Consider the following 25,256-nt stretch of genomic DNA (forward strand, 5'->3'; position numbering starts at 1 on the left):
CTGCAATGGATTAGCTTGGCGGCACTCGAACAACACAGAACCATAAGCATAAGCACACAAATATAGCGCGCGCCGATCGCCACAAGCGCGTCACCACCGCCCTTTGCCGTCATGCTTATGTCATTCTCTCTCTTTGCTTTGGGTTAAGGATGTCAGACAGCCGACAATACTGTTGCTGCTGTGAAACAGTAGGTAACTATCCTGGCTCGGTGTCTGGCCATATGAAAAGAGCGCTGAAGTATCTGATATGAACTTGAGCTACGCGCTGATTTCGTAGCTCTGAAGACTAGTGTATGCTAGCCTGCGCCGAGACTCATATGCGTTAAACGCGCCCGACTCAGAGTTTTTCTTTCAACCCTTGCAGCGGTGAACATATATTCTAGATATTACTTTTCAGGAATGTCATTTCGCAGTTATTCTAGGTTGTGCCGATGAACGGCACGGTTTCATGACTGGCAAAGGTCAATAAATGTCATTTCGAAACCATCTAGTTCCTCTGCATAGACAAGCCGAAGCAAACTGTCGTCCACTCCACTTTGCTGAAACCTTTGTTCAGCATTTTCACAAAAAGGACAATCACACTACTGACCTCTCCTCCCCGTTTTTTTCAACTCCCTTTTTGTTTCCGTTCCTTCAACTCAAGAAGAAGAATCCACTCAACCAACGTTTGATAATACGCCTAGTATGACTATGGAACTGGACTTCCCTCGTCGTCGTATCTTCAACACTACGTTCTCTACCCCTGCCAACGCCACGGGCGCGTCAAAGCCTGTCTATCAAATTGTAACTTCACGTACATGGGCATTCTTCCCTGATAAGACTACGATTATGCGCTATAGCGATGGTGAATCGCAGAATTGGTGTGTTGTCGCGGAGATCATTTGGAATTGGCCGTCGCAGGATAGGAGTTATGTTCATTATGGTGGGTTTTTGTATTCGTTTAACCAGTTCCTTGGACGTGGAGAGGGATTCTTGAAGTGAGTATTGGTTTCTCTGACTTTTTGGAGTGATGGGGTACTCACGGATCGCTGAGCACTGAATCCTTCATCACGATCAATAATGAGACCTACACCTGGCGCTCATACGGTTTCGAGCCCACGGTACGTCTACAATCTTGTCACGTCCTTACTCATTCTGACGGACATCCCTCCTTCATTTCCAGCTGTACGACGCAAAAGGCAACATAGCCGTAACGTACAAGCGCGACCCGGCCGGACTCCGTCCACCCAATAGCCCATCTCCACTCGGACATCTCAAGTTCAGTCCCGAGATTGCGCAAAATCCATCTGTGATGGATGCTATGTTCACGTCGTTCTTCATCTTCAAGACTTGCAGGGACGTGTCATTCCCTTGGCAGAAGAAGTCGATGAACCCTCATGATCAACAACCACCTAAGCAGATGCATGCAGTACTGCAACCGGTTGAGGAACAGAAGCCGGTGCAGGAGCAGACAAAGCAGGAAGGTGAGCCGACGAAAGATGGTGAAGAGAAGAAGGAAGAAGAGAAGAGGCCGGAGAGTGGTCAACACCAGGATCAGGCAAGGGTTGACAAGAATGTAACACTAGAGACGCACCCATGAAACGATGGTCGTGTCGAATCTGTTCGCATTTCCAGTTCTGGATTATCCACCTGTGGCATTTAGCTGACTGATTGAAGAGATGTGATAAATAGGACTTCTTCCTACGTCGTAGCAAACTTTCACTGTATCTGAGATAGTACGTCTGTGAAGAGAATAATAGCCCTTTACGTGTTTATCTCTTATTTTTATTTGTCTTCTTTGCAAAATAAGCTTGAACAGGATGGAAAACACGGCGAAGAAGTACAGATACGCTGTTTTAAAGCTTGCCCTATATGACCATAGAAATATCTTATTATTTATGTAGAGTTACCACCAGATCTGCGCAATTTATCTACCTGAGATTGACTCCGCCTCGATGCCGATCGTGGGTCCACATAATATTTGTTCATATTTGTGCGCAAGTTTCTTCTTTTTGTCTTTATATCGCCTTTGACCTTTGATACTCGTAGTTGCCTCCAAATGGAATCAAAGCAGGAAACTAAAAATCTCAACTCTAGCTTGAATGCTTTATCGAGTCTGACTTTGACAATGTCTGATCTCTGTTGCATTCTGATCTCGACTAGTGGCAGTTTACGGTCCTTTTCAAGCGGGTCCAAGGATCGATCGCCACTCTCCACCTCACCACCACATCTCCTAATCACCACATAACCATCTCCGATATACAGAAAAAGTCAGAGAACACGTTCATTCTTCTATACACCAACGTAAGTCCCTAGTGGTCGTAATCTTGAATAACTAAAAGGGTGCCTGGCATATGCGTACGCATCTGGTTCTAACGTATAATCACAGCATGCCCGTGTTTCGTAAATCCCCGTCGTCAAAACAAAGCATAAACATCCTCCCTTACCTCCGGAGCGCCTCATCGAAGCTCAGCCTCAGCGCACTAAGCTCCACCTCTTCCATCGGCGCACTCTTCACTTCTTCCTCGCCCTCCACTTCCGGTTCTTCCCGGTCCTTATTCAAGAGTGGCACACGAGGCAAAGATAAAGAGAACACCTCTCCCACGCCCTCTCCGTCCTCAAAGGACAAGTCGAAGAAGGGGAAGAAGAAAAGTGGGGGTAGCGCGTATCCCGAGATCTCCGCACCGCAGTTAACGCCTGACTCGCTCGAAGCTGTCAAGGCGCGCTTCACGCTTATACCACTTGCGAAGTCCGAGCCGTGCGTGGAGGATGAAACTGACGTGGTTATCGTTAGTGAGGTCGATTATTACGACATGCCTATCTCGATTTCTGTACCTCAGATCAAGAGGAAGGCTAGCCGGGCTGTGTAGGATCATAGGCTTAATGGACGTTGAACGACTTCCAACGCACAGATGTTTGTACAGACGTTTACGATTCCCAGTCTACTACGCTCCATAAATCCTTCTTGACCTTTTGTATGTTGAATCTTCGGCTATATTCCCGGTCTGGAACTAGGGCATGTGGTACAATCCGAAGCCACAGCTACCCAATAAATCATGTGCTCCTATATATGTTAGTCCCGTCGATAATTTATTCATAAATTCTTCTTGGTGTAGTACAGCTCCATTCGCACCGGGTTCATTGAAAGGGAAAAAGGTGTGAATTCGCGAATAAAATTAAGCACAACAGCAGACACGCTCAATGTCTACACATGTCGAGAAACAACAATTAATGACCGAACTAAACAAACAGAAGAACGAACACCACCACTCGCATAAACAATGCCATATAGCCGAATTCTACACCCGCTCATCTGCACAACTCATATAGAATCAATTATCGACCGACTGCATCCTGTCCTAAACCCATTTTAAGCACAGCACCAACGACGTCGACTTCATCCCATCGTGGGTCTACGTCCGCAGCGTTCTTGCGAGTCTGAACGTATACAAGGGTGTTACGGAAGTGTCGTACGATCATTTCGGGTGTTTGTACGCCTTCGATGAGAGCTGGAGGTGCTCGTTGCGATGGGTGCACGTCTGGCGACGAGACGTTGTCGATACTTGATGTGATTAGGTCTACTAAGCTGTTGACGAACTTCGGCGTTACCTGCGAATGTTAGATGTCAGTATCGCGGAATATTCCTTGGAGTAAGGAGGCTAGGACGTACAGCTGGGGCCTTATGGTCGAGATAGTAAAGATATTGGTCCAGCGCATCGCAGTACAGCTGGACGGTTACGATTTCCTCCGTTGCGGAGTTCGCGATGCGCAATGACTTTTGCAAGCATTCGAGGACACGTTTGCTGTCCTGGTGCGGGTACTGTAAAAACATCATAAGTGAACATGACGGAAAACAGCCAGAATTGAATCCGCATACAGCTCTAGGTCCATCAGTCCCCTCAGCATCAGATCCTGCTTCAGGTCGGCTCTCAGGTACTTCACCGTTTGGTGCCTCCTGCCAGAACATATGGCTCGCAAGGTGGATCGCTGTTGCCTGATGCGGCTTCTTGAGCAATTTCGCACCGTGCAACGCCGCTTTCGTGATTAGGGTATCATAATTATCCACGCTGAACACCTTGGCGTTCTGTAACGTGCCGATAATTAATGTGACGGCCTCTAGTTGTGCACGACTGTCCGAGATGCTTTCTTCGTACACTGTAAATGCCTGAACGTACAAGTCGTACGTAAGGTCCTCGAACCCACATTCGTCGGAGACTTGAGCGGCAAGGAGGAAAAGTCGCAGAGCAATAGCAGGTGCTTCGATTTGTGTGAAAAGAATCGAGGTTAATTGTCGTACGAACTTGATAATGGTTGAGACCTTCGATTGCCAGTCTTCGTCCTTTACAAGTCGGGTCAGAACGGAAAAGCAAATAATGATGGTACGGGCTCACCTCTTGTTCCCGCGCTTTGTACCTTCGACATAGTTTAATAGCATTTGTAATTAGGGCCGGATACGTATATCGTATCCTCTCTCCTCCACCCTCGAAATGTCTTCGAGCTTCTTGGAAGAGCTATTGCAATAGTCCGTGAATCACCGAGATTATTTTCATCAGAGACAACATACCTCGAATTGTACATCCAGAGAGTCTGTTCGGAATAGATGAATCATCCTTGCCACCCAACCTTGCTCCTCGGCCATCTCTTCCCGATCAGCAACATATGGAGGTCGCCTCACAGGTTGAGCTGCCTGTTTCCCGGGTACAGTATCCAGTTGATCGCGTATGAGTACTTGACAAAGGTCTAATACACCGCGAACATCTTCTGGGGTCTCGATGATCGTCTCGTTCTTCAGTACGGACGCAACGATAGCATGTGAAAGTGACCTCCGAGTCGAGAACGGTTGCAGAACGAGGAGATTTGCATAACGAGGGAGAGCTAGAAGAGTGAGCACAGATTGGTAGGAGTTGATTGGAGCAATGAGGAGTGAGGCGAGATTGTTGGTCGTTTGCATAGCATGTAGGTCGGGGCTAATTAGAGAAATGAACTATTTAGAAGGAGTATCAACGTGCGACGAATTGTTTACCTGTCCGAAAATTCTTTGATTTTTTCGCTGGCGAAGCCCAGGATTTGGTCGACATATTCTAGACGATCTGGATAGCAGCTGACAGAGAGGTTCATGAGAGATACAAGCAATGCTGTGATATCTTGTATCGATAAATCCGGTCTTGCCTGCGGTAAAGGATCAGAATGCATCGGGACCCCCTGCTGCAGAATACTCACTTTGATGAGCTCAACAATTTGATGCCAGAAGACCTCAAATAGTTTAACGTTCTCCGGGATGCCCCTAAACTTCTTCATTGGAACCTCAGGCTCTGCCTTCTCCTTTCCCTTCTCGTCAGTTGGAGACTTCACTCCGTTGACTTCTGCTGCCTCCCCATTATTCAGAGTCATATCTTCAAATGACTTCTCCGCATCAGCAGTCGGGCTAGTTGCACCCCATCCTGCATCATCAGACGTTGCGGACGGTGGAGAGGCCATACTTGCACCATTTATACGTGCTTTAGCTTTCTGTTCCTTAACTTTCTCTGCAAGTCGTCGCGCGGCTGCTTCCTCCTGATGCTTCGTCTCCTCTGGATTCTCGTTCTCAGCTTCGCGCGCAGCGTATGCAGCGAGCCGATCAATGAGTGCAATGACAATCTGTTTGATGTTCACCGATGGCTGGAGCTGAGCAGTTGCAGACAGGAAGGGGCCAAGCGAGTATAAGTGAAATTCATCGGTAAACACCTGGATGACAACCTCCATGAGGTACTCCTGCGCAATGACGTCTCTGCAGTTGACGATTTGTTCAAGGATATGCGGAAGTATGATTCGCTGATACATATCAAGGTCGACACCGTCAAGAGAGCTGAGACGGACAAGGTTCGTTCCAACAAGTATCCGCAGCTCCCGTCGCTCCATTTCGCGTTTTTCACGGTCCCGAGAGTGGCCCTGGTGCTGCAAGCGTACCCATAATTTGTTCATTTCGATGAAATTAGTTAAAACAAAGGCAATGGAGTCTTGTAGATTTCCAACAGGCCTGGAATAACCATTAACGAATGAGAAGAAAAGTAACTAGTAAACGACGCACCCATTGTCGTTGCCTACAGGTAGGTGGTCTCTCGTTTGTCCACTCAGATAGTGGCGCAGGAAAAGACCTCTTGTTGGATGTTGTACACCTCTGGACATTTCCATCATGTCCTTCATAATTTCCTTCACTGGTGCATCCGGAATAGACATGTATACAGAGCCAACGGTGATCATGAGGTACAGCCGTGGCACAATATTCCCTGCATACTGCACAAGTTCATACAGGTCCGCGAGGTGGGATCTCCCTTGCGTATGTGCCTCGTAGAGATATGTCGAGAGGTGCCTTAACGCGTCGAAAACAGCCATGTCTTCGGAACGAACAGGTCAATGACGCGTATCATGATCGGGGCGCAACACACTCACAAAGCTCGTAATATTGTTTCGGAGAAAGAGAAGATGTGCGCAACTCAGCCAGCATCGTGCTCGCGGATTTTAAAGCATCCATGAGCTGGTCGGTTTCCTGGAAGTTGAGCCGTTAGCTTCAACTGGGGAATAGAGGATACTCGGTGATACTCGCCAGAAACCTCCTCATCTGCTGCGTTTGAACTTTGACGACACCGACCGCCTCGCTCAGCATCTTCGCCTCGTCGCCTACTGGTGCTGGTAACGCCATTTTGTATGTGAGATAGACGTCGACGACGTTTAGCAGGTGCAGTGCTCACCGCTCAACTGTGCTTTGCAAGTCCACCGTGCACGTGCACGTGGGAAATTTAACCCTGAATATAAATTATTCAAAATCCCTGAACGATTCCTCCTCTCCTCCAACACCAAAGGCCAACGCAAATTTTACTTGTTCATGGATATAGTGGCGCACAGCGTGCATTCTAATTCCATCCTTCATCGCTAGCTTCAAGTCGATCCAGTTCGCTAACCTCCATGGGACCATGTGCAGTTATTTGCAACTCCTACAGTTTGTTTGGAAAGACTTTTATTATTGTCGTCGCATAAAAGTGTAATGATATATTGAAATCGACAGAACTCTGAGACTTCTCAGATGTGCTAATCGATTTTTCCCCTGCTACTAGCCTCAAAATTCTAGGATTGTGTGAACTGCAACGCAAGACTAAGAGTAATCTCTCCGACCTTTCAAAGACTCTGTAATATGCTTTGCATGCTCAACTAACTCCTCATTGAAGTACACAACCCAGTTCCAATCATGTTGTATAGCTGTACTATAATCCTCCTGACTCTAAGGCCTTAACATGAACAAATGCATGCCAGAGCTCTATATTCTGTTCTGCTATATTTCCTCTTTCTCTCGTCGGGCATCAACTGTACTCACTTTGTAGACTTTGTTCTGGAGGGTGATTCTGAGCATAACCCAGATGAGGTGGAGGCAGTACCATACAGCCCCGTTGTTGCGACAAATGTGCATACAGTAGTCCTCAATGGAGAGCCTACATCGTGTTGTATCGTGTATCGATGTACGTCCCCACTTTACATGCCGAAATATTATGCATGCACCAACTTGTCGGGGGGAAAAGACGAAGTCCTAATATTCAACCACTGATAATCTTGCAACTTGAACGTTCTCACTGCCATTAAGGATTCTGAAGTGGTAACTCGGAACGAACGGACGAAAGCAGAGAGTCAATTACTACAGACTTCCTTCCATTACATTGAATGATTGACCCGCGCAGACCTCGGTATTGGATCATCATCGTAAGCTCGTCAAGAGATCATCCGACCAAGATTGAAGACTCAACTCTCACGACTCGTACTGGCTGACTGTCTTACCTTTTCCGACAGTTTTGACACCGATCACGAGTCCTGCCTGCACTCGGCCCTGCGCGCTACTCTCTACTGAATAAGATGACGGGACGGTGGCTTATTTTGGCGATACTTCGATGCACTTGGAATATATAAGGAAGATACACTCACTCGCAGTGTTTGGTTTTGATCAACTTTACCGACAACACTTCCTCCTCCTTTATCTACCTTGATTTGAAGGCTGTACCTGACTTGGATCACTAAATATGCCTGGTCTTGAGCTTCCGCCTTTCCCGGACGACATACCGACACATCCTTTGTTGGTCGTGGACTTTGAGTTGATCAAGGGTGGGGACGTTCAGGAGATTGATAAGCTTTGGAAGGCTGCGACGGAGCTTGGATTTTGGTAGTAAGTACTGATTCGTCAAGTAGCAATTCATCATTTCATGAATTAATGGATACGGGAACGTGCTGAACAACTTGCGTGGAAAGTCTCAAGAATCACAATGCCGATAACGAGGCAGAAGCTATGTTTGAGATGGGTGCTGAGACTATGGACCTCCCGCTTGATGAAAAGATGAAATATGAGCAAGGTGACGGTGGAAGCTCCTTTGGGTTTGTGCCTTTTCCACTCGACGGGGTGATACTTGACTAAGTTATAAATGGAAAACGGTAATAGATACAAGGCCGCCGGAGCAAATGCTACAGACGAGTATGGTAACCTCGACACAGTTGAGTTCATCAACGTGTCGAAGGACGATGTGTTAGCGTACCCAAGAGTCGTACATCGGACTTACCCTTCGACCGTTAACAATCGTATGGAGTCGACCATCCGGCCCTTTGTGGAGAAGTCGCTACACGTAAACAATACGGTGCTTTCCGTGTTCGAGAAGAAGCTCGGCCTTCCAAGTGGGACACTCCTTGAGCTTCATTCACGGGAGGAGCCGAGCGGATCTGAGGCTCGCTGCATTAAGAATCCGCCCAAACAGCCTGGCATCGATTCTACGAATAATGCAAAGGAGACATCGGCGATAGGCGCACATACCGATTTTGGCTCTCTCTCATTTTTGCACAATCGTCTTGGTGGATTACAAGTTCTGCCGCCAAACAACCCGGACTGGCAATACGTTCGCCCAATTCCGGGGCATGCCATATGTAACATTGGAGATGCACTCACGCTGTTTTCTGGGGGCATTCTCCGGTCAAACTTACACCGTGTTGTACCTCCTCCTGGTGCACAGGCTGCGTATCCACGTTGGTCACTTGTATTCTTCACTCGGCCGGGCGGTAATGTGCAGCTGCGTGCGCTAGTAGATAAGAGCGGAACGATTAGGGATGTGGTGTCGCGTATGTCGGATGAGCAGCGTGCGAAATATGAGCCGAACACCACTGCGATTGAGTGGTTTGCGAGAAGAATTAGGAATCAAAGAATCAAGAACAGAGCGGTAAGTATCTTTTTGTTTGTCCCGATAGAGGTTATACTAATGATTCGGTATCAGGGCCCCGAGACGTGGCGTGCAAGCCGAGGCATGGAGCACAAACCTGAGGTGGTTTAATTGTGCCATTTCCTGGTTAGCTCACTCGACCTTCGTTTTTCGACGCTTATAGTGCCTTTAAGTCCTATTATCTGTTAATTGTAGCTTTGTGAATATGGAAAAGAAGTAAGAATTGTACAATCGTTTGCTTTATCTCCTCACGCTTGTCGTATCACATTTGATGTTCACTTCTCATCCTAGGCAAGGTTATCAGTACTAAATCGTATAATCCTCTTTAGCGCTGCTCTCACCAAGAACAGTTCCAGTTCTCGAGAGCACGATCTATATGTTCATCCATGAGGATATGCCATATTCAATGCTCAAACTGTTGTCCTTATCACCTAAATCATAAATGGGCCAATGAGTGTACAACAAGTTGATAGCTGGATCTAAGAAAGCTGCCAGCATTTAATAAGCTTCTAAACCCAAGTCAGTGGCATTTCGTAGAGACCGTTCGAAGTCCACTAACAGTGAAACAAAGTTATGTAGCACGTGGCTTTACATTTATGACGTGGGTGTGACTCTTCTTTTTTGGGTACACTGACAAAAATTAAATTATGTAAATATATCAGAGCTTAGTAAGCTACTTCTAGCTGTCTTCTTGCCTTCTCATTCTTTCCTTTGCCTCCTGATGTCCTCATGTTCTGCAGTATCAAAGAACTACCTTTGCTACCGAAGCACCGTTTCTCTAGAGAAAATCTTCGAACCTCCCCTATTCCCTGGCGGAATGGATCGCCCTAGGGTCATTGACATTTTCCTGTATATTTCCCGCTGTTTACGCTGCATAAGCCAGATTTTTCCCGCAAGTTTTTGCCAACCATTGTCTGTGACGAGATCGAAATGATTAATCAGGGGCACGCATCTCGTCTCAAGCGGAACTCGGAACAGGTTTAAAGAATGAGGAAGTTATCTTGCTTCCCATCGCGATGCCTGCCATTAAAAGCGTGTACTATCAGTCAATACTTAGTGCTGGAATAAACTACTCGACTTCCGACTAGAGGCTTCTGCTTGTCCTTGACTCCCTTGTCTTGTACCGCGATGATCTTGCTTGCTTGCAGGAAAGCCATCTCGAGTTCCTATAGCTCGTCTTTCTCGTTGAATGCTGTCCGGCGTTTTGTGTCGACAACTTCGACGGTTTCGCGGCCCGGCAATCATGTGCGTTCTAGACGGACTCAAATTGGCGCGGTTGCTCTGACCGGCGCTCTGGGAAGCGCGGGTTACGTCTACTTCAAGGCTCCCGTACTCGCTGACGTCGGTGACATGCGCCAGGATGTCGAGCAGGAGTTTCAACGACGACCGACTCCTCTGGGAGTACTGTTTCGGTCGTACATAGTGTACGCGATGTGTTCCATCCCGATTCTGGTGGACTACTCTCCATCCATCCTAACATCTCTGTTGTCCGTTCCCGGAGTCAAGCACGTCACGGAGGCTTTCGTGCGGGCGACCTTTTTCTCTCAGGTAGGCACCATTTCTTTCCTGTATGTGTACCTGATCCGAGGGATCATTTACAGTTTGTGGGTGGTGATACTGCGCTCGAGACGGTTCCCCTCCTTGAGAGGCTTCGCGCAGAGAACAAAGGTGCACTGTTCGGTTACAGCGTTGAGGTCGACGAAGACGAAGCTGCCGGGAAAGCAAAGGCACACGGCCATGAATCGGTTCAACTTCAACCCGTGCATAAACGCATCATAGAGGAGATTATCCGATGCATCGACGTCGCTGCCGACTTTGAGGACCAACGAGAGCGCTACAGGAACAACGTAACGAGCTTGACTGGAAGAAGAACATGGGTCGCTGTCAAGTTGGTACGTTTCTATCATTCTTATTTTTAGATGATCTCGCTAAAGTTAATTATGCGTTTTATAATGATCGTGCCGTAAGACTGCGCTTCTTCCAGACGCCCAGGCACTTATCAATTTCTCTAAGCATTTAGTTGACACGCGTCCTCCTCCGGCCCGCCCAGTCTGCTTTCCCGGCTCTCCTCGACCTACAGACTTTCTGGTTTTCGACCTCGACCCACTTGACCTTCCGGAAACTAATCCGTTGACAAGGGAAAATTTGGACGATTTAAGGGAACTAAAATCGGACTTGTTTAGAGTTTGCGAAAGGGCGAAGGCTAGAGGCGTTAAAATTATCATTGACGCTGAACACAGGTTAGTCCCTCTCATATATCGAGTTCCCGAGCTCTAGGTGAATTCTTTCTATTTTAGTTGGTATCAAGTAAGTATCTCGAGCCCCACATGGTACACCAGGCGGTTGCATTACTCACCACATTGATTAGCCTGCTATTGATGCGTATCAGCGGGCTCTCATGGCTGAGTTTAACCGCCTTCCAGGGGCGCAGAGCAGAGTTCCCTCAATAGTCCCGAGCGTACTAGGGCAAAAACTCCGACTTCCCGCCCTCAGAACTGGACAAGAAGAAGTAACAGTACAACCCCTGATCTATGGCACATTCCAGGCCTATCTGAGAAGGTTCGTCTTGACCATTACCCGGGTTTATTGGTTTTATCCTCTTAATCATGGTATATACAGAACACCTGAGCATCTCGCCCAGTCTCTCTCAGATGCAGAAGCGGGTAACTATGCACTAGGTGTGAAGCTTGTGCGTGGAGCGTATCATCCTTTCGAAGCGGTCGCGCATAAGGCGCGGAAATTCGTGAATTCAGAGGATAAGGCTGTCGTCAGTTCTAATACCGGTTTATCCTCTCCTAGCATCTCTCCTGAGGCACTTCCACCCGTTTGGGAGAACAAAGAAGAGACGGATGCGTGTTATAATGCATGTGCACGTATGCTTATTGGGCGTGTTGCAGCGGAGCTCGCGGAGGTTAATGCGAGGAACGTTGGCTATAGGAACACCGACAGTCGAGACGAGAGCTTAGCTGGAGGCACCAGCAGTATAATACCGAAATTGGGTATCTTATTTGGTACACACAACTGGGGAAGTTGCGAACTTATATTGGAGGCTCTCGTGAGCGAAGGCCTTGCAGTACGTAAATACGAGGGCAATACGGAAGTTATACGGATTGCAGATAATGCAGCGGAGCGAATTACCCTTGGTCAGCTTTATGGTGCGTCCCAGTTAAGTTCGCTAGTAGGTAACATCTGATTTAGCCGACTAGGCATGCGTGATGCCTTGACTAACTATTTAGTCGATAAGACACGCTCTACCGAACCGTTCGTCATCAAGTAAGCTCCACATTTTCCCTGTCCAGTCTTAGATTAACGTAACATAAAATTTTACTTTTTAGGTACGTTCCGTATGGTAAACTGTCTGAAGTCATGCCGTATCTGGGTCGTCGTGCGATCGAGAACAAGTCAGTGCTGGGGAGCGACGTGGCTAGAGAAGAGCGTCGACGAGCCGGTTCGGAAATCGCAAAGCGCTTCCGTAGTATTTTTGCATGAGTTAGGTTTTGGGCTAGTTTTGTCCATTTTTCTTTGTATTGCCAAAGGCTTGATAGCTTCTTAGACATATGCATGCATTCGTGTATTTTTGTTGTTGAGAAACGGCGTCATTGGTCCTTATCAATCCAGCACAAGTAGTCTAACCTTGAGAAAGAAGATCAAAAGCAGCACATGCGTTATCACTACGGGGAAACACCACGGCCACTCAAGCTCCAATATGCACAAGGTTAACCCATCTGTCGACCTTGATACCTATATCTCTTCCCTCTTCATCCGACTCCGTCCGTGCCTTTAGATTCACCACTGCATTTCAAATTGCTGCAGCAGATCGCTTGTATCCAACCTCTCCGTCTTCAAATTCATCCTAAAGATACGTGTAGACGTCTCTGGCGAGAATTCGTCCGCCCGTATCGAACGACTCCCACATGGTACCTACCACACTCCTAAACCCGCAGAATTGCATCGCTGCGGCTAGATGAAGCACTTCATCATGTACATCGGTAGGTGGCTGTTCTGCCGTACGTATGGCAAGCAGACAGGAAGGTAAACTCCGCATTCAGGAGATGAGTCCGAGTAATGTCAAGTATTGTAAGACTGCCATCTGCGAGTTGAATGGTTCGGGATCCAGATGGCTATGACAAGCAAAGTGGACCCACTCCACCTCTTGAAGAGCATTCATTGCAGCCTCAAGGACATCCATGGTGAATGAACGTGAGTAGATACAAAATTATTATTGAGGTCGACCACAAAGTTTGCTGTTGCACTGACTTGAAATTGTTATTGCAAAGCTTATATCTTGGCTTTGAGTTTGTTGAGGTTAGGGACTATTTGACTTGGAGGGTGGACAAAAACTTCCAACCAACTATCCATGATTGATTAGCAAGCAGTGCTGATACCTTGTGGCACTGTCAGAAGTACTCATAATGAGTTGTATTCCTTGTGGAGGGAGGCAATGTAAATTAAGGTTGAATCGCTGCAGTTGCAAGAGTAAAGGTTGATTTGAACTCCCATAATTACATCACTTAATTTTGTTTCACACCTTGCAGATGTTCGTGACTGGTTGAGTCTTGAGCAGGGCTGCTTATTAGGGGAAAAGGTACTTAAACAGTTTGGAAAATTGTATGTTATACTGCTTGTAATTGTCAATGAGGGGATTCGATTGTTATGATGCTATCAAGATCAAGAATGAAAATGAGTTGTACTACAGGGATATAGTGATGACAAGCTTTTGAGTACGTAGACATTACACTGCGCCTGACAATCGTCCATACAAGCGCACGAATGTCCCGTCAATCCAATCAATGTCCACTCGACAACTCCTTAAACTCCCCACCAAATTGGCCCTTCTGAATCTCCTCAACAAACGCATCAAACCTCGCCGACGCACCACTAGGCGTGTTCTTATGCAACGCAGCAGCAGCACGAAGCGTACTCCGCTGAAGCTCCATTGCGCGCTCTAAGTCCTGCTTGACAGTATCTTTCGTAACTGCTGGGCCTTTCATTGTCTTTTCGAGCGGAGGTGTTATTTCGTCTAGTCGTAATGCGATTGCGGTAGGTGCGACGCTTGAAAGGCGGAAGAGCATCATATGAGCGAGAACTTTGATCTCGTCTGCGTCGTCGGATAGACCCGCTACGACGCGGCCGAGGAATTCGTGCAGATCGAGTTTTGAGAGACATGAATCAAGCTGGCAAGAAACAATTCAGGTTAGGTCCAGTCCGTATTGAGCAATGAGAAAGGATCATCGCTATACGTACAAGAGTATACATCGTCTCGTAGGCAGTCTTCCGTGCCTCGAGGCCATCATCAACCTTGTGTGTCCACGGTCCCATCTGAACTGTTCGAATGAGTTCTGGCTTCACATACGTCTCTTTATAAAGATTGGGAAGAAGCGTATTGAGATGATCGCGGATTATTCGTGGTTTATGCCTCGCTGCAGAGTTAAGGGCAGATATTGCGAGTCGTCTCACGGTCTACGATGGATGTCAAGGTCAGAAAAGTTTATACTGGTAAGACGGATATACGCACGAGGTTTTCATCCACCATAGCAGCCAAGAAGTCTGGAATGAGCCCTGAAAGGAGCTCATCGTAGGAATGCTGCGAGTCTGCAAATGTGTAGCGAATGGCTGCAATGACAGTTGCTCGCGCGGCTACATTTTCGTCGTGGATACGGTCCTTTGAAGAGAGTGAGTCTCAACGCTAACGGCAGAGCAGCAGACACGAACCTGGAGCTGAGGCAAGTATCTTGATGGATTTGTCGTCGTCAACTTTCCGAGGCATGCTGCTGCGACATTCCTCGTAGACTCCTCCGAGCTAGCAGAGTCCTGGAACAACGGAACCCAAATCGTCTCTGCCACGCTCTCCAGCTGACCTGACGGGCAATTACTGACAACCTAGATAAGGGTGTATTTCATCAACGACACGAACATTTGGATGCAAACAGTGTGCTAACTGACCTCTTTGAGAGCATGTAAGGCAAGTAGTCGCTTATCCTTATTCGTCTGGACCAGCTTGACAATCGCAGGTAAGAACAGATGTAGGTTGCCAATGGCAATGTTTCCTATCAGGGACATTAACATCTGTTGCAAACCACTTATCAAGTGAATTGTGCTTACCCGTCGCAAACGATGCAGCGCTTCTAATCTCTTCGTCTGTCGAGCCGAGAAGGTCGATGGCAATATTGAACAAGTCTTTCATTTGGGCAAAGTCGCTAATTGAGCAGGACCATCAGCAGGAGTAGGATGTTTCATAGTCAACGACTTACATAGTTCGTCCGACCTCACCAAGGACAAACAGGTCAAGCACAATTTGAGTGCTACTGGCCTTCGGACCCTTCTATATACAAGTGCAATACTATTAAGTTTCGTTTCATCATAATAGTCAATAACCTTACCTTCAATGCCTTCGAGAATTCTGCAATCGTCCCAGCAGCCAAGGAAGGGTGACAGCGCACGATAATACCGATGCATTTTGCAATGTTTGAATATGATGCATCACCCTTCTTTTCTTTTTGTAAAGGAATAGTAAGGCTCGGAATGACATGAGTCGCAATCTCGGTATCGGCTTCCACGAGATTGGCAAGGAAGAGGAGCAGTGCATCCAGCGACACTCCAGACAACAGGGACGAATGTGCAATAGTATAGATATCTTTGAGGTATTCAGCTTCGACAGCTGGGTATGTTTCATTTGGCGCGAGTCTCAGGAGAAGAGCAAGAATGGATAGTGCATGAGAGAGGAGAGCGATATCGTTCGTAGAGATGTAGGGCTTCATTTGTTCAACAACAACTGTAACAAGATGTGCTGGAATTCCGTTCACGAACCTTTAAAAAGAAATTAGTCTACGCACACCAAGCTAATACTGAGCAGCGTACCTCTTAAGCAATACCTCCAGACAAGTAAACGCGTCGGATTTGCCTGCCTTACCAGCTCTTCTTAAAACGCCAAGCACCCATTCGATTGATCCATTGACCCAGGCATCACCAACATCAACCTCATTCGCGACGCGCATAACCACCTGCACAGCGCCTTCTGTACGACCAGTCGTACGGCACATCGCATCCCATTCTCGGCCATCTTTCGTGCGTACAACGTCGGTCGCACAGACCCACAAATCGCCCATGCATATTTCTGCACGTGCTCGGACCTCGGCATCCGTGTCTGCACTTCGCAGACGTTTCACTGCAGAATCATATACGGCTTCAACCCATTGTTGACTTGTGCCTTGAATAGGTCGCAGCATATTAAGGAGCGCTGAGAAGGTCCGGAAAGTCTCCGCAACAAGACGAGGGTGCCGCTCCTGAAGTTCTTTAAGTAATGGAGTTGTGAGATCTGGAGTATTCGAAAGTGCCGATGGCGAATGAGAAGAGAAGAACGCAGTAAGGAATGAAAGGCAGGTTGTATGTAATACGATGCTAGATGTCGTTGGGCTCTGCTTTAGGACTGCTTGGGCCGCCGAAGCGATGGGTAACGAGTGAGCTGCAAGACTACCAGGAAGAACGTCAATTAGCTGCTTAAGAAGCGTGAATGCTGCCTGCAAAACAGCTGGTGGAGTCTTCGTGCTTCTCAGTTGGCCGAGTAAGGCCTTGGAGAGGGACGGCACTTGTGACCTAAGGAGTAAAGCTGGGGACTCAGGCGCCTCAATATCCATTCCATCCGCACCGCTTGGTGAACGCTTACGTTTCCCACCAACCCCAGGCGAGTCCACAAAGGTTGGTGACTGTGGTATGCCACCATAAACCTTTGTCTGTGCAAGAAGTGAACCGTACGTTGCCCAGACTTCCAAACGCACTGTCTGTTCGCGATCTCCGAATCGCTGTATTAACACAGGGGATACGTCTTTATAGAGTGACGTAAGCATTTCTGGTCGTGTTTCAATCAGCCCCGCAAGAAGCTTTGTTGCGGAACGCCTGATTTTATAGGATGTATCTTCATAATCAGAATAGTCCAAGTCATCATCTTCGTCTTCCTCGTCCTCGTCAGCGTCTGCCATTTCCGCATCCTCTTCATCGTCTCCACCAGCATAGTTGGGATCATACTTGATGAGTTTCGTTCCTGATTGTACGATCTGACCAAGGAAAGGAGTGATCTCGGTCGGACAGCGGAGCACGAAGACTTCAAGTGTCTGAAGCGCATATTCTCGAAGCTCATCATCCTCACGCGCCGCCGCCTTGAGGACAGCAGGAACAACCGAATCTATAATGACCGCAATACGACCGGGAGAATGGCGCGCAATTGCGGCAACCAACTGCACATTTGTTCGTTGTTGTTCAATCGCTGCATCTGAGTTACTTTCGTTCCGTAATCCGGGAAGTATAGTGCTATTAATGAGGTCATCAAAAAGTGCTTGCTGCGCCGAAGGTAGGAACTGCGCAAGAGTCAGAATTGCGCGCTTGCGAACAGCGGGACGCGCATGTCCGAGTAAAGGGGTAATCGCTGGCACAGGCTGTGGCGAGAGATCGGGACTTGAGAGTTGTGCCGGAAATCGAGTAATAAGAATGGAAAGGATTGATAGAATTTCAATGAGCGTTTCTGGAGGAGTGGAAGGCTAGTGATATGTTAGGTTTGATTGACTGAGAACAAAACAGCCGACATACATTCTGAACTTGGATAAGAAGCCGTGGTGTCAACTTGGCACAGGCCTTCGGGGCAAGGCTACTATCCTGAGGGAGTTCGGCGGTAATCGTCTTAAGGGCTGTGCCGCATCGAGTCAGAAGGGCACGGAAAAACACGCATATATCACGTACCGAGGCCCGCGATGTCCCGTAGTTCCTCATCCTTACTGCCCGAAAAGTCGATTAACTTTTCGATAATGTATTCCATATGGCTTTCGCGCACGATCTTGATGAGCACACCCAGGCTTATGCTAGTTAGTACGGAAGAGCAGGAAGGACGCGATGCATTCACCATTTCACAGCCTGGTTCTTGACCTCGGAGATCTTATCCTCGACGAGCTTGAGAACGTGCTGCAAGACCTTGTACTCCGTCGCCTCGTCGCCAAGGAAATTAGCAGAATCCTGCCTGATCTCCGACATGAGATCCTGCAGACCCATGAACCTAGTTCGCCTTTGAATGAAATTGCATCGCGTGTAAACTGGAGATATGCGCACCTGTGGTCCTGGTCTGGCGATTGCATCTGAAAGGCGGACTTAGAAATTTCAGAATATTTACAAAGATCGACTATGGTACCTTGTCTATGAGACTATTCATGAGATACTGTTTCGTCATTTTGCAGAGCGGACGTGAGGGATAAACGGGAGGAGATGGTGGTCAAAAGGATTGAGGCGCGTTCTGAGCGTGGCGCAATGGCGCATATATCCAATTTAGACCGTCGATCACCGTGACTAAAGTCACTCCAATGTGACCGCGCATCACCGACGTCACACAGGCCTTACCCGCGCAGCTGAGGCAGCTTGCCGCTTGCGTGTCTACCACTACGTCCACGAACACAGTAGCAAGTAAAGCTCTCGTACGAGCGAACTAGAGGAATAATATTCAATACTAGTAACCATGTCTCTCACCGGTTGGCTGTGGGGAACAAGCCAGGTCGACGAAGCAATCGGTGTGTGCTTCTTATGATACAGACTTGTGCACCGTTAACTTACGAACGTCACAGACAAGGCGACGTCCGAACTCCTTCCGACGGGCACAGAGGACATTGCACTAAATCTCGAGATATCCGACCAGATACGCTCCAAGGCCGTGCCTCCCAAGGATGCCATGCGTGCACTCAAACGACGCCTCAATCATAAGAACCCGAATGTCCAGCTTCTTGCTCTGAGTGTATGTGGAATTAAATTATTCTTCGTATGGCACCTGACATCGTATCTTCAGCTGACAGATACATGCGTAAAGAATGGTGGCGACCATTTCCTGATGGAAGTAGCTTCCCGCGAATTCATGGACAACCTTGTCTCCATCCTCAAGATTCCCGTACTCAATCTCGACGTGAAGAACGCGATACTCAGATATATACAGAACTGGGCTGTTGCTTTCGAAGGGAAGCCAAATCTATCGTACGTTGTCCAGGTGTACCGAGCCTTGCAGAGCGAAGGTGCGTGCCGCCCATGATCGTCATCGTTGATTGATGCGTAAGCTAACTCCTTCGTGCCACAAAGGTTTTACGTTCCCTCCGAAAGATATATCTGTTACTAGCTCAGCAATGGTTGATACGCAAACTGCGCCTGAATGGATTGACTCAGATGTCTGTTTGCGATGTCGAACACCGTTCTCGTTCACAAACCGAAAGCATCACTGCCGGAACTGCGGTCAGGTCTTTGACCAACAATGTTCGTCAAAGTCGCTTCCTCTTCCTCACTTTGGTATCCAACAAGAAGTCCGGGTGTGTGATTCATGTCATATGAAACTGACCAGGAGCAAGCTGCCGAAGGAGGACAGAAAGCACAGCCGAAGCTTCTCGACGCCGCGACATCGTTCTGGTCGCGAGCTCGCCGATGAGGAGCTCCAACGTGCGATCCAGCTTTCACTTGAAGAAGTCGGGGCGGCAAACGTGAATGGACGTAATAGAAGACCTGGATACACTCCGTCACAGCCCGAACCGTCAAATTTTGGAAAGTGGCAAACATCAGAACCACCTTTAGTTGATCGTAAAACACGTCCCCAGGCAGCAGATGATGACGAGAGTGATCCAGACTTACGAGCGGCAATTGAAGCGTCTTTACGGGAGGCCAATGCGCCCAAACCAAGCGCGCCTATATCCCTCGAAACTCCTCGCTCGGAAGCGCCATCTTTTGTGCCATCGCAATCGCAGTCATACCCCGCAACTTCCAGTACAGCTGTGCCACCTCAATCAAACTACGAACTAGCACCTCTTGAAAGTGACGTGATCTTAACGTTTAGTCAGACAGTGCAGGAAGTCGAGGCGCGAGGAGGACGTGACATTTCTCGTTATCCTGCTGTGAACGAATTGTACGACAAGGCAAACGGGCTCCGACCCAAACTGGCTCTTTCGCTGGATGATACAGATAGGAAAGAAAGTGAGTGTTTCACTGTTTACTAGAATAACTGACCATTAACAATACGGTTCAGAGACACTAAGCGACATGCACGACAAGCTCTCACAAGCCGTCAAGCTGTACGATAAGCTCCTTACCGAGCAATTATCACGACCATCTTGGCGATCCTCGTCGCAGCAAGAGTCATCCAGGTACAACACTGTGGACGGGTCTTACGGCCAGTGGGTGTCTAGACAACCAGGTCCAGCAACAACGCAACGATATGGCGAACCCTCGTATGGTCTACCGCAGGCCTCGCAGTCTCCACCACCGGTTAATGTTCCCTACGCGCCCGTTCGGCAATCTTCGTACGGTTCTGTTTCTCAGCCTGCGCAACAATACTCGCCTACTCCAGCCCCGGCTCAGTATTACTCGTCTCCCCCTCCCGCGCCAACGCAGTTACCGCAACAGCCTCAGCCTGCTCCCACGACGCAGTATGCTACTTATGCACAGCCCATACTTCCAACTCCCGTTCCAATGGCATCGTCAGCTCAGTCTCCACCTCTACAGCCTCAAGTGTCCTCGTCCGCTCCTTATACCGCGCCCACTCCCGTTCCTTCACAACCGCAGCCTCAAGCCCAGTATGTCCAGTCTCCACCACCACAACCTCAGCCTCTCTCGCGCCAGAACACGCTATCGTACGTTCCACCCACACCTCAGCCTGTATATGCGCAGGGACATGCGCATATACCTCCTCAAGCGCAGGCTCAGCAGCATCAACCGGCCCAGCCCCAAATACAGGCGCAGTATTACCAGCCCCCGGCTTTGCAGACTCAGCCACAACCTCAACAACCTCAGCCTCCGGCCCAGGCACCACCGCAACCGCAAGCTCATTACCAGCCTCCTCTGCCTCAAGCGCAAGTCCAGCTACCTCAGTTCCCGGTCGTGCCGACGTCGAATCCTCAAACGTTTTCCCTGTACGGGCCAACTCCGGGTTTGGAACAGACTGAGAGGAAGGAGGCGTTGTTGATTGATTTGTAGACTGTGTATTTGGGTTGGAGGTTTATGCTTGGGATCCGTGTTGTGTAGGGAGGTGCTTTTTGCTCTTTCGACTATTGCCTTCATCGGTTCGGCTGGACTTCATCTCGTTGATAGTTTGTGTGGCGTAGAGTAGTATTAGTACCTCGTGCATAGTGCGATTGGTGTTGTTGCCTGTACGTATAACCATCCATTGACATTAATGATAGTCTGCATGTTTCACTTCTTTACACGAATATGACTGCTGTCAAACCGACTAGGTCAGAAGACGCCAGACTACTTTCCCCTCTCCTGCAACTTGCACCAAACGAGATTTGTCTAGCTGTTAAAGCTGGATACCTCAAGATGTCTATAGTATTACACATTAGCATCTACTTTCTGTAGCGTCGTTTAGCCTTGCTATGCTACTACGGATGCAGAAGAAGGACGATGTGTCGTATCAAAACATTGAGCTGGCAAAGATATATATTTTCGGCTGAGTCAAGAAGCGAAAAATTGACCGCGTCATAAATGGAACGAATAATGTGCGCTGGTTGTCTGCAATAAAGTGATAATCGTACTGATTGTTCCAATACTCAACCGCAAAACGAATCTACAAAATATAATTACTGTGACCGAATAATACTGATGGAACTGATTGAGGTTCTCGGCGGAGTTCAAAATCAATGTTAATTTGTAATCTTTTCGACTAGTCCATTCCAGTTGATTCAAGTGAGAGGTTTATCGCCTCTCACAAGGAATACAAAACGAAAGACCCCAAGGCATCAGCACTGCCCTGCTATCGATCATGAATGACCAGGAGACGCTCGCCGAATTTAACCTCCAACCCCTTCCGTGGAGAGTCTGTGGGTTCCCAACTTCATCGAGGTGGAAAGTCGACGTTCTGAATCCTGATTATTTTTCTGACAGAAATACATCAACCAGCAATAAAGTAACTACCACGAGTAGATTGTAAGGACGATGTCTGGTCAGCAATACTGTTCAACGCAGTACTCTTTATGCCATCTACTGATATCCATTCGCGATAGTTTCCCTCAGAAATGAGCAACAAAAGTACTTATTCAAGGGAGCAGCAGTGGTTCTACACCACGGGAACCTCGCACGATCCCTATTTAGCCACTTTGAACAATCTGGTGAACGGCGAGACCTCGACTCAGCCATCGGTCATAACCGTATTGCAATTGACCTCCTTCCTGAGGTTCATCCTACTCGTGCATTTTTGTTCGAATGCCTCGGACGATCCTATTTTGCCCGGTATGAGCGTTGGGGACAAGAATCTGATTACAAGGATGCGATCGAAAAGCTTCGCATTGCCCTGGGCTGTTGTTCAGACCAAGATTTCTCTTATCGGCACAAGCTATTGGATAGACTTGGGCGATTTCTACAAGTAAGGTTTGAACGCAAGAAGAGACAGGAAGATCTTGAAGAGTCCATCACACTGTACCGAGAAGCTCTGGCCACTCTTCCAGAGAGTGATTCTTTCCGCCCGATTATGGCGATTGATCTTGGGTATTCCTTGTGTAGAAAATTTGATCAATATGGGGATGTCCCGGCTCTTGAAGAGGCCATTAGCGTGCTCCGTGCTACACTTTCACTCATGGCTGAGGATCATCCTCAACGACTCCTGCTGTTGGGCAATATGGCGGGCGCATTACAACATCGATTTAGATATAGCTGTGGTGGAAAGGTCGAGGATCTCGAGGAATCAATCACGCTTTTGCGAGCTGCACTGGCCCTCGTTACAGATGACGATCCATCCCGTTCCAATCTATTGGATAAACTTGCATATTGTCTAAACGGACGATATGAGCTTGTCGGAAGGATTGAAGACCTGGACGAAGCAATATCGATGTACCGCGTCGCCTTGTCACTTCTTCCACAAGGCCATCCTCATCGACACGAAACATTAAACAACCTTGCAAATGCCCTCGTAGCACAATCCCCACGTAGTAACCAAGTTGAGATTCTCAATGAATTCATCGAATTACATCGCGAGGCGTTGAAACTTCGATCGGAAGGCAATCCCGTTCGCCCCGCGTCGTTGGTCAACCTTGCTAATGCTCTGCGCCACCGATTCGAACATGTTGGAGAGCTTGGTGATTTGGACGAATCAATTGCCTTGCTCCGCGAGGTCTTGCCTCTTGCTCCTGGAGACTCTATTCTTCGGCCCACAGTGCTGGGTAATCTCTCACGATCTCTATCCACTCGATTTGATCGGGTAAAGCGATTAGAGGACTTAGAGGAGGCCATTACGCATTATCGTTCGTCGTTGGCTCTCTTAGTAGAAGACCGACCCGATTATGTAAAGGTACTCACCCTTCTCGCGCGTTCTTTGAAGGCCCGGTTCGACCAACTTGAGCAAGTGGAAGATATCACAGAGGCTATTAAGCTGTTTAAATGCGCTGCCGACCACCTTTTTTCGGGATCGCTGATTCGCTTGATGGTGGCAAGCGAATGGGTGGAACTTGCACGAGATCACGATCACCCTTCGACGCTCAGAGCATACAGAAAGGCTATATCCCTATTACAGCGTACTCTCACCCTCCATCCTACGGCACGTATGCAGCACTCTCTCCTTGCTAATCTATCTAGCTATCAAACGCTTGCCTTGGACGCCGCATCGTATGCCATTGAGAAGGGTGACCTCTGTCAAGCCATTGAACTCCTTGAACAAGGACGAGCCATCCTTTGGTCGCAGATGCGTAACTTCAGAACACCACTAGATCGACTGGCAGAAACGAGCAAACCACTGGCGGACAGATTCGGAGACGTTAGTCGTCGTTTAGAAGCGCTAACAACGCATTCCGAGGCAAACGATTTACTCGAGAGTGTGCCAGACAAGCAAGTGCACTGTTCAATAGATGAAATGTTAGTGACAGTACGACAACTTTCAGAAGAGCAAAGGGAGATCATCTCCGAGATACGGCAATTACAAGGATTCGAAGACTTCCTCCAGGCTACGCCATTTGAGAAACTACAGCAAGCGGCCTCGGAAGGACCTGTCGTTGTAGTCAATCTTTGCAAGGAGTACATAAGTCATGCAATTATTGTTCTTAACAATAAGGACAAACCTTGTGTCCCCATTCCACTGGATCCTGACTTCTACTTTGGTGTTTACACGCTGTTGGTTGCGCTATTGAGAGCTCGACGTGATCATGGAGTGCACTCAGTCGAGTATGATAGGAAACTTCGACGAGTCATGGCAATGTTGTGGGATAAGGTCGTTTCCAAAGTTGTTCAAAAACTGAAGGAAATCGGAATCGCAGAAGGATCTCGAATTTGGTGGTGTCCGACATCATTGCTATCCGCGTTCCCGTTCCATGCCGCTGGGCCGTATGAAGACCAATACGGGAACAAGAAATATTTGCTCGATGATTACATCTCGTCCCACACGCCGACACTCAAATCACTCATTAATGCTCGCCAGGGGACCAGGCGTGAAAATCCAAGGCTTCTTGTGATCGGAGATACAGGACTCCCGTCGACCAAGAAAGAAATGATTGCCATACACGCTCGTAAACCGATCAACAAACTTCTAAGAGATGGTAAAGCCTCGCGTGAGGCAGTAATAAAAGCGCTTCAAGAGGCGGAGTGGGTCCACTTTGCTTGTCATGGCCATCTAGATCCTGAACCATTCAATTCGTCATTTAAACTTGCGAGTGGTGGACTTACGGTGCTTGACATCGCTCGGACTCATCTGCCGAACGCGGAGTCCGCCTTCCTCTCTGCTTGCCATACGGCAGAACAGTCCCCTGCGGTTGCACAGGATGAGGTACTTCATTTGGCCGCGGCGATGCAATTCTGCGGGTTTAGAAGTGTGATTGGTACGATGTGGGAGTTGCTAGATACGGACGGACCAATTCTCACCAGAGATATTTACAAATATCTCATGGATGAATTTGAAGAGGAAGCAGTTGGATTCAAGCGATCTGCTGCAGCAGTTCGCAATGCAGCCGTGAATCTAAAGGCACGAACGGAGTCGGATGCGGAGGGAAGAGAGGTGGATATAAAGGTCGAGAGATGGGTTAACCTTGTGCATATTGGAGCATAAGTGAATATATATGGTCGAACCCCCAGGCT

General features: G+C 48.1%; 7 protein-coding genes across 7 annotated transcripts; 5 read left to right on the forward strand and 2 right to left on the reverse strand.

Annotated features, from left to right (window-relative positions):
- Positions 1–684: 684 nt before the first annotated feature.
- Positions 685–2,849, forward strand: FOMMEDRAFT_28209 (uncharacterized protein; the record flags this gene model as incomplete). The annotated part of the gene is made up of 8 exons (XM_007266075.1): positions 685–922; positions 949–977; positions 1,065–1,100; positions 1,163–1,555; positions 1,692–1,715; positions 1,884–1,943; positions 2,143–2,283; positions 2,322–2,849. 8 exons carry the CDS (start codon positions 685–687, stop codon positions 2,847–2,849), a joined length of 1,449 nt encoding a protein of 482 aa, XP_007266137.1.
- Positions 2,850–3,138: 289 nt separating this feature from the next.
- Positions 3,139–6,682, reverse strand: FOMMEDRAFT_19740 (vacuolar protein sorting-associated protein 35). Its single transcript, XM_007266076.1, has 10 exons — positions 6,563–6,682; positions 6,409–6,505; positions 6,047–6,353; positions 5,200–5,995; positions 5,003–5,148; positions 4,544–4,946; positions 4,371–4,490; positions 3,857–4,318; positions 3,650–3,799; positions 3,139–3,588 (listed from the first exon to the last, which is right to left on the reverse strand). The coding sequence occupies exons 1-10, from the start codon at positions 6,656–6,658 to the stop codon at positions 3,316–3,318; spliced, it is 2,850 nt and encodes a 949-aa protein (XP_007266138.1). The 5' UTR covers positions 6,659–6,682; the 3' UTR covers positions 3,139–3,315.
- Positions 6,683–8,021: 1,339 nt separating this feature from the next.
- FOMMEDRAFT_82362 (Clavaminate synthase-like protein) lies at positions 8,022–9,311 on the forward strand (the record flags this gene model as incomplete). The annotated part of the gene is made up of 3 exons (XM_007266077.1): positions 8,022–8,164; positions 8,248–8,370; positions 8,435–9,311. 3 exons carry the CDS (start codon positions 8,022–8,024, stop codon positions 9,309–9,311), a joined length of 1,143 nt encoding a protein of 380 aa, XP_007266139.1.
- Positions 9,312–10,158: 847 nt separating this feature from the next.
- FOMMEDRAFT_19742 (FAD-linked oxidoreductase) lies at positions 10,159–12,794 on the forward strand. The gene is made up of 8 exons (XM_007266078.1): positions 10,159–10,748; positions 10,802–11,092; positions 11,169–11,440; positions 11,498–11,507; positions 11,569–11,759; positions 11,820–12,355; positions 12,407–12,473; positions 12,536–12,794. Exons 1-8 carry the CDS (start codon positions 10,329–10,331, stop codon positions 12,687–12,689), a joined length of 1,941 nt encoding a protein of 646 aa, XP_007266140.1. The 5' UTR covers positions 10,159–10,328; the 3' UTR covers positions 12,690–12,794.
- Positions 12,795–13,753: 959 nt separating this feature from the next.
- Positions 13,754–18,616, reverse strand: FOMMEDRAFT_167703 (TIP120-domain-containing protein). Its single transcript, XM_007266079.1, has 14 exons — positions 18,373–18,616; positions 18,294–18,319; positions 18,091–18,240; positions 17,931–18,043; positions 17,781–17,878; positions 16,059–17,731; positions 15,581–16,007; positions 15,452–15,522; positions 15,303–15,397; positions 15,144–15,247; positions 14,913–15,080; positions 14,716–14,862; positions 14,445–14,660; positions 13,754–14,374 (listed from the first exon to the last, which is right to left on the reverse strand). Exons 1-14 carry the CDS (start codon positions 18,409–18,411, stop codon positions 13,988–13,990), a joined length of 3,714 nt encoding a protein of 1,237 aa, XP_007266141.1. The 5' UTR covers positions 18,412–18,616; the 3' UTR covers positions 13,754–13,987.
- Positions 18,617–18,693: 77 nt separating this feature from the next.
- On the forward strand, positions 18,694–21,396 carry FOMMEDRAFT_107311 (ubiquitin binding protein; the record flags this gene model as incomplete). The annotated part of the gene is made up of 5 exons (XM_007266080.1): positions 18,694–18,745; positions 18,800–18,966; positions 19,018–19,237; positions 19,302–20,180; positions 20,233–21,396. 5 exons carry the CDS (start codon positions 18,694–18,696, stop codon positions 21,177–21,179), a joined length of 2,265 nt encoding a protein of 754 aa, XP_007266142.1. The 3' UTR covers positions 21,180–21,396.
- A 616-nt stretch (positions 21,397–22,012) lies between these two features.
- On the forward strand, positions 22,013–25,237 carry FOMMEDRAFT_167705 (TPR-like protein). Its single transcript, XM_007266081.1, has 3 exons — positions 22,013–22,021; positions 22,086–22,143; positions 22,205–25,237. The coding sequence occupies exons 2-3, from the start codon at positions 22,137–22,139 to the stop codon at positions 25,225–25,227; spliced, it is 3,030 nt and encodes a 1,009-aa protein (XP_007266143.1). The 5' UTR covers positions 22,013–22,021; positions 22,086–22,136; the 3' UTR covers positions 25,228–25,237.
- Positions 25,238–25,256: the final 19 nt, after the last annotated feature.

The sequence above is a fragment of the Fomitiporia mediterranea genome (assembly GCF_000271605.1).
Source record: "Fomitiporia mediterranea MF3/22 unplaced genomic scaffold FOMMEscaffold_5, whole genome shotgun sequence".
NCBI lineage: Eukaryota > Fungi > Basidiomycota > Agaricomycetes > Hymenochaetales > Hymenochaetaceae > Fomitiporia > Fomitiporia mediterranea.

Coding starts and splice junctions, on each gene's coding strand:
- FOMMEDRAFT_19740 (XM_007266076.1), bottom strand. CDS start 6,658: ATGGCGTTACCAGCACCAGTAGGCGACGAGGCGAAGATGCTGAGCGAG. Junction 4,491..4,543: donor CTCTGGATGTACAATTCGAG/GTATGTTGTCTC, acceptor CTATTGCAATAG/CTCTTCCAAGAAGCTCGAAG. Junction 3,800..3,856: donor GGACTGATGGACCTAGAGCT/GTATGCGGATTC, acceptor ATGTTTTTACAG/TACCCGCACCAGGACAGCAA.
- FOMMEDRAFT_19742 (XM_007266078.1), top strand. CDS start 10,329: ATGATCTTGCTTGCTTGCAGGAAAGCCATCTCGAGTTCCTATAGCTCG. Junction 10,749..10,801: donor GGGCGACCTTTTTCTCTCAG/GTAGGCACCATT, acceptor GATCATTTACAG/TTTGTGGGTGGTGATACTGC. Junction 12,356..12,406: donor TACCCTTGGTCAGCTTTATG/GTGCGTCCCAGT, acceptor TTAGCCGACTAG/GCATGCGTGATGCCTTGACT.
- FOMMEDRAFT_167703 (XM_007266079.1), bottom strand. CDS start 18,411: ATGACGAAACAGTATCTCATGAATAGTCTCATAGACAAG. Junction 18,241..18,293: donor TCGCCAGACCAGGACCACAG/GTGCGCATATCT, acceptor AAGGCGAACTAG/GTTCATGGGTCTGCAGGATC. Junction 17,732..17,780: donor TTCTTATCCAAGTTCAGAAT/GTATGTCGGCTG, acceptor ACATATCACTAG/CCTTCCACTCCTCCAGAAAC.